The sequence below is a fragment of the Neofelis nebulosa genome, chromosome 1 (assembly GCF_028018385.1).
Source record: "Neofelis nebulosa isolate mNeoNeb1 chromosome 1, mNeoNeb1.pri, whole genome shotgun sequence".
Classification (NCBI taxonomy): Eukaryota; Metazoa; Chordata; class Mammalia; order Carnivora; family Felidae; genus Neofelis; species Neofelis nebulosa.
The window spans coordinates 108183559-108198791 of record NC_080782.1 but is presented as its reverse complement, the minus strand read 5'-3'; the positions used below and the strand labels follow the sequence as shown (position 1 = coordinate 108198791).

At 33.7% G+C, this 15233-nt stretch overlaps 1 protein-coding gene across 1 annotated transcript in view; it reads right to left on the bottom strand.

The window, feature by feature from the left end:
• Positions 1-227: 227 nt before the first annotated feature.
• The window catches only part of SREK1IP1 (SREK1 interacting protein 1), a 44181-nt gene continuing 29175 nt past the window's right edge, over positions 228-15233 (bottom strand). The window contains exons 4-5 of the mRNA XM_058731369.1: positions 5855-5927; positions 228-3319 (exon numbers count right to left, since the gene is read on the bottom strand). Of these exons, the coding sequence (XP_058587352.1) occupies positions 3130-3319; positions 5855-5927 (263 nt within the window). The 3' untranslated portion in view covers positions 228-3129. The remainder of the gene's footprint in view (positions 3320-5854; positions 5928-15233) is intronic.

Below are 15233 nucleotides of genomic sequence, written 5' to 3'. Positions count from 1 at the left end.
TAAACTATGAACCCCTTCAGGGAAGCAAGTGAGTCTTATATATCTCTGTATCCCCAGTACTTAGCAGAGCGTTTGCTATGCCAGGCACTCAGTCGATGTTTGCTGAAGAAAGGAAGCAATGACATTTTTATCAACATTATTAATAACTCTTCAATCTAGTTAAAATGAAGGTGACCTAGGGTTATATAATTTTAGACGGAGTGAACCATAAATATAGACACATAAAATTGTTTTATTCCTTATTTATTGATGTTTTGGCCTCAGAGAACCAAAGATGTGAACAGATGTACATTAGGGGCAAGAACTAGGGATACCTCTGAGAGATTTTCGTGAAAAGAGGATACGGAGAAAAGAAACAGGGAATTTTGTGGGGAGTGGATCCATCAGCCCAAAAGCAATAGCCTGAGTATTTAGATAATCAGGTTACAGATACAAATCTAAACATAAAATCTATATGCATCTGATGAAAAAGACATACACTGGTTGCTAAGAACGTAAACCAAATATCAATTACCTGCTTAAAGAAGTTGAATGTGTTTAACAGGTATATTAATAAATTCAACCTTTACCAATACAGAATGCTACCTGCTTACCTACAGCAATTTCTAAAATGAATAATATTACTTGAATTATACTAACATATTGATAATCATATACATTAAGGACTGGAAGGGTTCTCAGAGATAATTGGGTATAGTATATTACAGATCAAATACACCAAGGCCCAGAGAAGATAAATAATTTAGTTGAAAGTCACGAAGGTAGTTAGAAAGGCCAGGACTTTTTGGATTTTTACTATTAAGTTCACTTTTCCTTCTGCTACATACATACTGCCTCATAGAAAATCTCACTAATTTTCTCCCAAAATTTATTAGTGAGATTTGTATCCAATCCCAACAAGATCACTTTACAAGAAAACCAGTAAAAAGAAATAAATTTTATTCAGATGACAGGTTTTATAAAATATTCTCATACTATGGGGAATTTACTCAAGAATAATTCCAAGAATGTATCTAGGGGACAAAATTACTGAGCAATAAAATTTTTTAATTTGCACACTGTATTAGTTAATGATGCTGAATTTTATGTAACTCTTTTGGACCATTATCAATTGTGTTCCCATTCAGAAAACAAATCTAATGAGCCAATGTATAATCTCTATGATTAACAGAAATAAAACTCACAAATAACTTTACTTTTGTTTCACTATAATTATTAGCATTTTTAACCATGTTAAAATGGGATGAGGCCATCCTTGTGCATGCAGCATTTTCCTATCATTTTAAAGTTTTTAATTTTTTCATTATGATAATGAAAGAACCGTATTTTCAGAAAATACAGCTAAAAAAATACTGAAAATACAGCAAAGGCCAAAGAAACACTTAAAAATGTAATAACTTAATAACTCTATGTTTCTCTCCCAACACCTGACTAAACTATTTAAACAAAAGAGTTTCTTTCTGAAGAGGCCATATGACGGAATTAGGTGATGGAAAAGCTAGAAGAGTGAAAGCTTCCTCAGCTATAAAGCTAGAAGAGGGATGTGGGTGTAGCCTCCCTAGATCTCAGCATGGTAAGCAGATATTACGAGGAGCTGTGAGCTCCCCCAGTGTGAGCGAGGTCATGCGAGCAAGGGGAGCTGGATGAAGTAAGAATCAGTACATTTTTCCAGCTTGTGAGGTTACATGTACTTACCTGGTTTCACCATAATGAATTTGCCTGAAGCCATGTCTGTAGGTTAGTAATCTGAAAATTTCTAACTGCACCACAGTGAGTACATGCAATCTTTGGTGCTGTGCCATGATAAGTGATTGATGTTTGATGCTGCTAAGTGCTTAACTCACTGGGCGTAAGGGATATCCAAATATCAAGCAAAGTAAGTAACACTGATCATTGTGAAATTAACAGTGTAAGAAACATTTATATCTACTGATAAATGCTTGAAAATGCTTACTCATATAAAATTTTCATTGTTATATAAAGGCTTTCATGATGCAACTCCCTGGCTCTTATATTTTAAAAAGTACAGAATAAAATTCTTAACCCTAAATTTTTGTCACTGCTTTTAAGGTCTAAGACGGAAGTAAAAGAGAGAAACACCCCAAACTGGTCATTTTTGAAACCATAAATTCAGTGTGAAACCTGCTTCAAAACTACAAATTATTTTAGACAAATAAATATATATGTTCACATTTATAAAAAATTTCCACATTACTCATAGAAACAAGCTTCATAAAATTTACATACAGAATAAAAATCAGTTCTAATAATGATTTAGCTGTCATCCTCCTAATTAAAAAGTTCTGTGTTTGAGGTATCACTTTAAGAGATGCCAATATGGCACATTTGTAAAACAACCCAGGAGTCTATCCTAAATATTCTACCCAACACAGCATCATCTCTGCGAGACTCTGAGAGGCTGCAGTACGCTTGTCTTTTTAAAAGAGGAAGAGAATTTTAATTGTTACAATAACAGAGGAGGCAGGTACTAGACACTCTGCATTTCATGTAATAGTAAAACTCCCTTATAAGTATTTTCATTATCTTCTTGCCAACACCATTCGCTTAAAATGTCCTAGTTAAGACCAGTGAAGCAGCTTCATTTCCTATGACATCCAAAAAAGTTTCAAGATTTAAAAATGACAGTGAAAAATTTCACTATCTTTATACATTACCATAGGAAATAAAGCTATTAAATTTTTCAGAGTCAAGAGCAAAGCATTATCTCCTACCTCATTTTATCACTGGAAGGTGGACACTTGATTGAGCAATACTCATTAACTGCTAGGTAGATTACCTGTGTTGACTGGAGTAAAGCCATTTACAATCAACTTACAAAGTAACAACACTAGTCAGACACAATCATGAATACCAAAAACGATGTGTTTTGTATGTATAAATATCTATATTTGGGGTGTGGCTATCAAGTAATAAGACTGATTCAATACTTTATAGTCAGCACATTAAAAATCTATTGCCAGAAGACAATGGTCCCATATACGAAAAAAATGTCTATATGGAAAAGGCTGTGGTTTATTGCAAAGCATGATTATATAGCAAATTCCAAGGAAGGTCAAATAATTTCTAAAACCAAATTTTAAAATTTAATGGCTTAGGCTGAAGATTCAGTTACTTTTTGCAGATCTCAGAAGGATTAGGGGTAGAAGAATGCTTTTCCTTTTTTCTCTTCTTTTTTTCCTTTTTGTGGTGTTTCCCCCTTTTTGACTTATTCTTTTTTTCTTTTTTCTTTTCTTTCTTCTGGTATTTTTGTTTCTTTTGTTTTGAAGTGTCCTCTTCAGTGGAACTGGATGAATAAGACCTATGGGCAATAATAGAGACTGACTGATAACTGCATTTATGGCTAATAGCTAAATTTAAATGGGATTTAACTGCCTGAAATCATTCTTGGAGCAAAGTGGGGTATAAACAAAGAAACTCAAAATGTGCTTTATATATTTGTATTCTCTTAAAATACAGACTTCAGAATTTTTGCTCCTTGGTCATAGAAGCTGACAAAACAAATAACTCTGTTTTGCTCAACTCTAGTATTAAGTTTTAAACTCAGTAAGGATGCAATAATTTTTCTGCGATTTTCAGCTTTTCATCCTGTTGTACCCTTCAAAATCTTATAAGCTAAACAAAGTGGTATTTACCAAGCCTTTATCATATATACAATTCATTTACATATGCAATAAGTTGTTAGCATATTCTCTTAAAAGAGCTACAAAAGGATGCAATTATGTAAAAAGGGCTATATTTGTACCTTGGTAAAAATGGGTGAAAGCTGAAAATTAGCTAAATAAAAGGACTTCTGTTAAATTTCTGTTCAAGTGATACATATGAGCACTTGCATTCCAAAGTAATTTTCACTAGTTACAAAAAGAGATGTTTTAAATGCATACAAGTAAATGAGGATGATTTATCATTATTCTTTATTTTTCTAATACTCCTCTAATACTAGATTTGGAAAAAAACTATGCAATTCCTTCCTCTAGTATTAAAAGAGAAAAGTAACAAAAAACAGAAAAGGCATCTCTTAAGATCTTATATAAGTAGGTATACAACAATCTCCCCACATCCAAACTCTAAATGTGTCAGAAGACAGAAACTGAGTCAATTAAAAATAAAAAATAAAGACACCTTTTTTTTTTTTTTAATGTTTATTCAGTTTTGAAAGACAGAGCGTGAGCAGGGGAGTGGCAGACAAAGAGGGAGACACAGAATTGGAAGCAGGTTCCAGGCTCTGAGCTGTCAGCCCAGAGACCAATGAGGGGCTCAAATGCACAAACTGCAAGATCATGACCTGAGCTGAAGTCAGTTGCTTAACCGACTGAGTCACTCAGGCGCCCCAAAAAAAGACAGCTTTCTAAAAAGGTAGTAGTGAGCCAACCGTTAGAAGTTAAAGCCCAAACTAAGAAAACCTGACAAAGACCTACAGTAAGCAAGAAATAAATGCATGAGACTTCAAGTCTGTGTCTGCCAGTGATTCTCATGAATTACTTGACTGAATTTCTTGTTTAGAAACTCCGAGTTTTCCCTCATTTCTGTAATGCTGTATTTCTTTCTCCATTTTGTCTTACTTAGACTTCTGGCTGTTTCCTGGGCTTATTTTCTCATGTATTCTCTTATTCCCTCTTCTTCTCTGTTATTGTCAACGCTTGACTGTTTTCCTGTTTTAAAGACCCTGCTTGACCTCTGGATTCTGAGTAGAGCTTGTTTGTACATTTTTCTTTGGCTTTTTGGTCCTGGATTTTAATTTTTAAGGCCCGGTGTTAGACTTGCACATAACAACTCCAAGAGGTGGCAAAATCTCTGCTGAGTATGACTAGAAAAGTTCATTTAATTTCAGGCCCTGTCTGAGGTCTGTGAGACCCAAAGTAGAGAGGCTCAAATAAATAATCTGTTACAATAAAACAAGTATCTTAGAATTTATAAGAAAACAGATAATTTCATTTTGTCTATACACAATCCTTGCTGTGCTAATGCAAATGATTCAACAATACATTAGTCCGACTATAAAATACACTGACCTCTATCTTCCTATTAGCTTTTATGTTAAATTTTATTTGACTCCCAACACTTGAGAGAAAATGAACTTTTCTAAATTATGAAGTAGCTGAGGTGTTGAAAGGTATGTATTAAATACTCCATGAAGTAACACCTGATTTTAAGAACTTACTCTATTAGAGAACTAGGGTCCAAGTCAGACATTACTATTGTCAAATACCTTAAAAGATATCTGTATATATATGTTTATTCTAGTATATATGAAATTGTACTTGTTAACCATAATAGAAGCTTCTTCTTAATTCTTGTGATCAAATGCTTTAACCAGTTAGTTGTTAAAAGAGCTGATACTAAAAATTCATTGGTGCCTGATGTGGGTTCTGAAAGACCTGAATGATTTTTTAGAATAAGTGGGTATGTAAATCCTATTAATAACTTTGTAGCCATTGCAATGATATTTTGAGAATACAAATACTTAAACCCCAACATTATACATATGAGGACAAAATATATATGTAAAGAATTTAGACATCATCCAATTAAAAGTGTGGCTGATGTTTTAAACTCTAAATTTTAGAACACAAATAGAATACATAAAAGAAGGGGGGGGGCTATTATTTATTTATACCTTAATTTGCTCCAAGAAAAAAAATTCAAGGTGGCTGAGTATTGACTTTAGCTTTGATTCCTCAAGGACTGTTATTTTACTGAAACAACTGAATATCTGATCCCCATTAAGGAAAGAATTAGTGTTAAATTAATTGGACTACACACAAAATATAAAATTTTATAATCCATCTGGGATTCACAGTCCTGCTTTTAAAAAACAATGATGTTAAAAAAATACCTTTTTCTTTTTTTTTTCAACTTGATTTTCTCTTTGCTTTTTGCTTTTTTCTTCTCCTCTTCTTCATTTACTCCTGTGTATTGAGGGGAAAGAATCAGGACACCATGAATGTGCACACTAATATGGTATGTATACAGTTTTTCCACTTTGGTTACTGGTTGATGAATTTTATTGGTTAGGAGATACTGCACTTCTCTTGTAACAGTTTCTCCTTTCTTGTTTTTCAAATTGAGGTATAAATTGACATATAACATTATTTATTTTCAGGCATACAACATAATGGTTTGATATTTGTACACATTCCAAAATATTTGCTGTAAGTCGAGTTAACATCTGTCACCATGTTACATACATACCAACAACATTTTTTTCATGTGATGAGGACTTTTAAGATCTACCCTCTTAGCAACTTTCAAACATACAATACAGTACTATTAACTACAGTCAACATGCTATACATTACAACCCCATGACTTATTTATAACTGGAAGTTTGTACCTCTTTTATTATTTTTTAAAGATTTTGTTTTTAAATAATCTCTCCACCCAACATGAGACTCAAACCTACAACCATGAGATCAAGTGTCCATACTCTATCCACTGAGCCAGCCAGGCACCCCGGTACTCCTTGACCAGACTTATCACCTGCCTCTAACAACCACAAATCTTTTTCCTTTATCTCTGAGCTTGGCTTTTTTATGTGTTTGTTTCTTTTTTAGATTTCACATATAAGTGAAATCATATAGTATTTGTCCTTTTCTGACTTATTTCACTTAGCTTAATACCCTCAAGGTCCACTAATTATTTTTATTTATTGAGAAGCTTATAAAAATATTACGTGCTTTTTATAAAAATTTCAACTACTACTAGGTACATTAAATAAAAAATTCAAGTACTCCACTGCTAATTCCTACACCAAATCAATGTCAACAGTTTGGTGGGTACTATTTCAGGTCTTAAAAAACAAAACAATACAATCAAATACAGTCTTTTTTTTTTTTTTTTTTTTTAAAATAGGCTCCATGCCTAGCCTGATGGGGCTTGAACCCATAACCCTGAGATCAAGAGTTGCATGATATACTGACTGAGCTAACCTGGTACCCCTCAAATACAGGTGTTTAAATTTTTCTTTTTCAAACAAAATGAGGATTACGGTATTCTAGGATGTTAAGATCACAGGACTGTAAAGAAATCTAATAATATTTATGTCATTGGTACCCTAGAAGGAAAGAATATATACTACTCTCTAACTTGTTTCTGAAATACACAATTTGGTGTATTTTCTGTTAAGCTTGCTCTCCATACAACCAAATATGCACATACAATCACTTACACAAAATAGTTACAAATAAGTCCCAAGTTTTTCTCTTTTTTGAAAGACGGATAAGTGATATTTTATATGGCATATAAATACAGTGGCATGTATAATATTTTGCAACTTATTTCACATTTGTCAAAAATCAGTTGCACAGAAAAAAAGTTAAGTTGGACTTCTGCTTCTGGGAAGAGGAGTAAGTGTACTTTTCCTATTTCTCCCAGTAATTTCAACTAAAAATACCAGACATTGTAAAAACAAACATAAAAACTGAAAAGTAGGGGTCCCTGGGTGGATCAGTCGGTTGAGTGCTCGACTCTTGAATTCGGCTCAGGTCATGATCTCACAGTTCATGGATTCGAGCCACCTGTCAGGCTATGAGCTAGCAGTGCGAAGCCTGCTTGGGATTCTCTCTCTTTCTGCTCCTCCCCTGCTTGTGCCCTCTCTCTCAAAATAAATAAGTAAACTTAAAAACAACAACAACTTTAAAGTAGAAATAAGACAGACTAGCTACGGATCTTGAAATCCAGAGAAAGACACGGGAGTGAGTTCTGTGGAATTCTTGCTTCCTTTAGCCCAGACTTGGAGCTGAAGAAGCTGGCAGCTTTGGCAATTCCAATACAGGTACAGATAAAAAGATTTCTCTAGCCTAAAGACCAAAACAGAGACAGCCTAGTGACAGATAGGTTGTAAGTAACAACTGCCCTTACTCAAGCCGAACACCACAGAAAAAACTGGCACAACCCCACCCATGTCAGCAGACTCTGAGTGGGGAACCTAGACATTCCCCCTTATCAAGCTGTGATAAGATCTCCCAATTCCTCAGCATGAGAAGTCTAAGTAGGTAACCAGGACCTTTATCACTACCCAGTAAAGAGATCTCCACTAATAGTGTCAATAAAGACCACTTGGGAAGACTTGACTTCTGCTGCCAGCCAGTAGTAATGAGGTACCCCTCCCATCTATGCTGAAATGATGTCAGAAGATATCTAAGAAAGTTGGCGCATTCATCATCACCCAGTAGTAAGTAACAAGACCACTCCCACCATGGGATACCAATAGGGAGCTAGAACTCATCCCCTCACCCAGCAGTAACAAGAAGCCATGACCACTTTGAGTGTTGGTGGAACCTAAGTGGGGAAATAGAACCTCTGTCTCCCCCTGGCAATAAAAAGCCACTTTCTCTTCTGGGGTGGTACCAAGGAAAATCATATAAAAGACAAGGTTTAAGGAAAGCCAACATTTCATAATACAATATAAACATGTCCAAATTTTGGTTGAAAAGAACTCATCAAAGTCCAGAACCAGGAAGATCTTAAATTGAATGAAAAATGAAACAATCAATATAACAACCCCACAATGAGATTATTTTTAAAATAATCTAAAAAAGATTTTAAAGTAGTCATCACAAAAATGTTTCTAAGAAACAAAATGCTTGAAAAAAGTGAAAAAAATATGAAAGCCCCCCAAAATGGGACAAAATCCAAAGAACCAAATAGAAATTTTAGAACTAAAATGACAATAAATGGAATTAAAACACTCAGTGGATGGGCTCAATAGCAGAATGCAAAGCACTGAATAGAAATATCACTGAATGGGAAAACAGAACAATAGAAATCACCCAATCTGAGCAATGGAGAAGAAACAGATTTAAAGAAAAGAAATGAGACTTGGGGATCTGTGGGATAGTAACACAAGATACAATATTTATGTCACTGGAGACATAAAGAGTATAAAGAAGGAGGGGCTTAAAAAGTACTTGAAATCCATATCGAGATATGAAAATTAAACTTTTGAAAACTAATGAAAAAAAAATCTTGAAAACAGCCAGAGAAAAATAATATATTACTTATACGAATGAAACAATTAGAATGAAAGCAGATTTCTTATTAGAAAGCGTGGAAGACAGAAAGAAGTGGCCATTTTTTAAATGCTGAAAGAAATGTCAACCTGGAATCCTCTACCCAGTAAAAATATTATTCAGGAATGAAGGAGAAATTAAGACATTCTCAGATAAGGAAAAAGTAAAAGGATTCGTCACCAGCAGACAGACCCTAAAAGAATGGCTAAAGAAAATTCCTTAAATGGAAAGGAAATGATAAAAGAAGGAACACTGGAACATCAAGAAGAAAGAATAGAATAAGCAAAGCCCTGAGTACAACAGGCTTTCCTTCTCTTGAGTTCTTAACTTATGTTTGATTGTGGAAGCAAAAACTACATCATTGTTTCATGTGGTTTTAAATGTATGTAGAGAATATATTTACGACAAGTGTATTGTAAAGGAAAGAGGGTAAAGGGACATAAAGGGAGGCATGGTTTCTACTCTTCGCTTGTCCTGGTAAAAAGACAATACCAGTAGATTGTGGTAAATTATGTATATATAATCTAATACCTAGAGCAACCACTAAAAATGCCATATAAAATATCATAGAAAAATTAAAAAAAAAACACTATGGACACAATGTGTCTTTGACATTACAGATAAATTATACGCAATTCTATAGGTGTTCCAGTGACACTACAGATAAAACTAAAAAATGTTCAAGTAGTAATCCACAGGAAGGCAGAGAAAAAAAAACAAGAATGGAAAACAAAGATTGAGAAACAGAGTGAACAGAAAACAAATAATAAAGTGGTAGGATTAGCTCCAACATATAAAAAATTACATTAATGTAAAAAAATACCAATTAAAAGAAAGTGGTTGGTAAAGTTGATTGAAAAATATGACTCACCTATACACTGCCTACAAGACTCCCACTTCAAAGAAGATATAGACACACTGAAAATAAAAGGATAGAAATGGATATGCCAAACAAGCATTATTAAAGGAAAGCTAGAGTGACTGTATTAAGATCAGATAAAATAGACTTCAGAAAAAAGAAAATTACCAGTGAGAGAAAGGGCCAAATATAATGATAAAAGTTTCAACTCACCAATAAGACATATCCTAAATGTGTATGCACCAAACAATAGAGCTAAAAAATACATGAAGCAAAACTGACAGACCTTAAAGGAGAAACAGACAAATCTACAATTCTCTCAACAATTAATAGATGCTACACATAAAGTCAGCAAGAATGGAGAAGAACTCAACAACCATCAATCAATAGAATCTAAACAAGATTTAAAATCACTCTACCCGACAAGAGTAGAATACATATTTTTTTCAAGTACCTACAGAACATAGACCAAGACAGAATATATCCTGTGTCATAAAACAAAACTTAACAAACTTAAAAGAACTGAACTCATACAGAGTTATGTCTCTGTCCTTAATGGAATCAAATGAGAAATCAGTAACAGATAACAGGGCAATTTCTAAACAGTTGGAAACAAAACAACACTTTTAAATAATCCATTGGGCAAAGAGGAAGTCTCAAGGAAAATAAAACATACTTAACTGAATGAAACTGATATATATTAAAATTTGTGTAACACAGCTAAAGCAGTGCTGTGAGGAAAATTTATAGCACTAAATGCTTAGGATAGAAATGAAGAAAAGTTTCAAACTGATTACATCTTAACTTTGATCTCAAGAGCCTAGGGGGAAAAAGCTAAATAAACCCAAAGCAAGTAGAAGGAAGAAAAATAATAAAGCACAAGAATTAATAAAATTGAAAACAAAACAAAAAAATTAGAGAAAAAGAATGAAACAAGTAGCTGGTTCAATAAAATTGACAAATCTCTGGAAAAATGTGAAAGAAAAAAAGACACAAATCATCAATATCAGAAATGAAAAAAGGGTTACCACTACAGACCCTATATACATCAAAAAGATAAATGAAAGCTATGAACACCCTACAAAAATAAATGTGACAACTTGGATAGTATGGACCCCTTTCTCAAAAAACAAAATGCCACAACTCACCTAACAGGAAGTAGATAATTTCAATAACCCTTTAACTATTGAGGAAATTTAATATCTAACTTTAAGACTTCTAAAAAAAATCTTCAGGCCCAGATAACTTCACTGAAGAACTCTACCAAACATTTAAAGAAAAATAAACACTACTTTCATACAAGTCTTATGCAATTTTATCCAAAAATAGAAGGAAATTTTATCAATACTCTATGTAACTCTTACTCTGATTCCAAAATTAGACTAAAATAGTACAAAGCAAGAAAACTACAGATCAACATCTTTCATGAATACAGATGGAAAAATCCTTAACAAAATTTAGCAAATAGAATTCATGGATACAAGGCTGGTTCAATTTTCAAAAATTAATTAATATAATCTACCATATTAACAAGCTAAGAAAAAATCATAATATCATACTGATCAATGAAGAATTGGCAAAATCTGACGACCATTCTATAATAAAAACTGTAAAAAAAAATGGGAATAGAGAGAATCTTTCTCAATTTGATAAAAGGCAACTACATAAAACTTTCAACTAAAATTACACTTAATGGTGAAAGTTTAAGTGCTTTTGCCCTCTAGGATTAGAATCCAGGTAAGAAAGTCATCTCTCACCACTCTTTCTCAATACAGTACTATAAGTTTTAGGTATGGCAATAAAACAACAACAACAACAACAAAAGAAAAAAAAAAACAAGAAATAAAGACATAGATTAAAGGAGAAAAATAAAACCATTCCCATTTGCAGATGATATGATGGTTCACATAAAAAATATCAAGGAATCTATAAAAAATGAAATTATTGAGTTCAGCAAGGATATAAGAGAAAAAGACAGAAAGGTATTGCCTTTCTACACACTGGTAATAAATACACAGAAACAAAATTCAAAATACACCATTTAGGAGATAAATTGCCTGCTGTAACCGCCCAGTTGTGCCTGTCCACCAGACACCCACTCTCGCAAGAAGAAGCCTCTCTTCACTGTGCTCAGTCTCTGCATCCCTCCTTTGACTGGGTCAGTGGGCTTATTTCTCACAAAAACTACACAGTAATCTATGTAAACAAGTGAAAGACCTACATAAATGGAGAGACAGACTAAGTTCTTGAATTGGAGACTCAACATAGTAAAGATATCTATTCTCCCTAAACTGAAATACATGTTTAATGCCATTCGTGTCAAAATCTCAGCAAGATTTCTTTCTAGACATAGAATTATTCTAAAAATCTATATGGAAAGAATAGAAAGTAGTTAAAATATTTCTGGAAAAGAATAAAGTGGGAAGAATCAGTCTACTCAATTTCAGGACTTATTATATAGCTACCATTAATCACGACTGTTGGCGGTGGTGGAAGAACAGACACATAGATCAAGGGAACAGAAGAGAGAACTCAAACAAACCCACACAAATATGACCACCTGGTTTTTGGCAAAAGTACAACAGCAATTCAATGGAGGAAAGATAGCTTTCCAACAAAGAGTGCTAGAATAATTGCTTATCTTTTTTTTTTAACGCTTATTCATTTTTTGAGAGACAGAGAGAGACAGAGCAAGAGTGGGGGAGGGGCAGAGAGAGAGAGAGAGGGAGACACAGAATCCGAAGCAAGCTGCAGGCTCTGAACTGACAGCACTGAGCCTGATGTGGGGCTCGAGCTCACAAACTGTGAGATCATGACCTGAGCCGAAGTTGGACGCTTAACCGACCGAGCCACCAGGCGCCCTAATAATTGCTTATCTTAAGCAAAATAATAAAACTTGTCCTAAATATCTCATCTTCTACAAAAATCAACTCAAAATGAATCATGGACTTAGAGTGAAAATGTAAGACTACAAAACTTTTTGGGGAGATTGCAAAAGGTGATTTTATTAAAGCATGGGGACAGGACCGTGGGTAGAGAGAGCTGCACTAGGGTTGTCAAGAATGAATGGTTATTATATACCATGGACTTGGAGGAGGTAGAGTCAAAAGGTAAGTTTTCAAAAAGATTTTCACATGCTAAAGACTCACAGACTAATGGAAGCCTAGCTATTGTCAAACTAAGGTTGTTTTTCTCTCTAGCAAAGCATTAAGACAGTAGGGAGTTCTTGGACTTAAGGCTATTGATGGAATTGCCTTTTTCTTATAAACTGGTGGAGAGTCTAACCAGTTTAACCATTTCATTTTTGTCCTTTCTTGTTTTGGGATAGCTGGGAGTATCCAAGGAATATCATACATGTCCTACCTGGGGGGTGGTGTGATAGCTTGTAAAAAAAAAGTAAAGGGGACCATCTTTGGGATCTAAAGATAGGAAGAGTTCTTATCTTTGACACCAAAAGTAATCTAAAAAAGGAAAAATTGAGAAATTGGACTTTATGAAAATTAAAAACTATTACACTGTTCAAGACATATTAAGAGGATGGAAAGATAAGCAACATATTAAGAGAAAGTATTTGCAAACCAGATATCCAACAAAGGACTAGAATCTAGAGTACATAAAGGATTCAACAGTAATGAGATGATGTTTAACATCATTAGCAATCAGGGAAATGTAAGTTAAAATCACATTGAGATATAACTTCACACCTGTCAGAATGTTAAAATATTTTTTTTTTAAGTTTATTTATTATTGGAGGGAGAGCATGAACAGGGGAGGGACAGACAGAGAGGGAGAAAGACTCCCAAGCAGGCTCTGGGCTGTCAGCATGGAGCCGGACGTGATCTCCAGCTCAAGAACCCTGAGATCATGACCTGAGCCGAAATCTAGGTGGATGCTTAACTGACTGAGTCACCCAGGTGCCCCTATCAGAATGCTTAAAAAAAAAAAAAAAAAAAAAAAAAAAAAAAAAAAAAAAAAAAAGACAATATCAAATTCTGGTGAGGCTGCAGAGAAACTGGGTTATTCATACATTTCTGGTAGGGAAGTAAAATAGTATAGCCACTCTGAAAAACAGTCTGGCAGTTTATTAAGAAACTAAAGATACAAATACCATAAAATTGTACTTCTGGGTATTCATTTCATAGAAATGAAGATTTCTGTTCACCCAAATCCTGTTAATAGCAGCTTTATTTGTAATAGCCCCTAATGGTACACAAGTCAGGTATCTTTCAGTGGGTGAAGAGTTAAACAAACTATGGGATATCTATGTGATAAAACACTACTCGATAATTAAAAGAAACAAACTATTGAAACATGCAGCAACCTCAGTGAATCTCTAGAGAATTACAGCTAGCTGAAAAAAATCTAAAAAGATTATATACTATATGAATCCATTCATAAAACATTTTTGAAATTACAATATTACAGAAATGGCAAATTTTTGGTTGCCAGAAATTAAGAAGGTAGTAAGGACAAGAGAGAAGTGGGTGTGGCTTTTAAAAAGGCAATATGAAAAAATAAATAAAAAATAAAGATTAAAAAGGCGATATGAGTGATGCAAATATTCTGTATCTTGACTCTACCAATGTCAGAATCCTGGTTGTGATACTATACTACAATTCTGGAAGATATTATCATTGGCTTGTAAAATTATAAAATTGGCTTGTCAGTTTCTAAAACAGCCTGCTAGAATTTTGATTGTGTTTAGTTTGAATCTATAAATCAAGGGGGGAGAAATGACATCTTAAAAATATTTAATCTTCTATTCCATGAATATGGTATATCTTTTGATTCATTCATTAATTTCCCTCAGCAATGTTTTATATGCTTCAGTCTTGTGCATCTTTTAGTCAGTTTATCCCTAAATATTTCATATTTTTAATGCTATTATAAAAGGTATTTTTAACATTTCAGTTTCTGATTGTTTATTGTCACAATACAGAAATACAATTGATTTTTTGCCCATTGATTGATCTTATATTCTACAACTTTGCTAAACTTCATTCTTAGGTTATTAGGTTCCAGAAGTTTTCTTTGGTAGATTTCACAGGATTTCTACATAGACCACTATGTCATCTGCAAATAGTTTTCACTCTTTATTTTCCAATCTGGATGCCTTTGATTTCTTTTTCTTGCCTTAAGCTTCACCACAAAGTTGAGTAGTGGCTAGAATCTTCACCACAAAGTTGAGTAGAAGTGGGAAGAGTAGACATCTTTGCTTTGTTCCTTATGTTATGGAAACATTCAGTCTTTTACCATTAGGTATTATGTAATCTTCCAGTTTTTTGTGTTTTTTGATGTCCTTTATGAAGTTGATAAAGTTCCCTTCTTTTCCTAGTTTACTATCA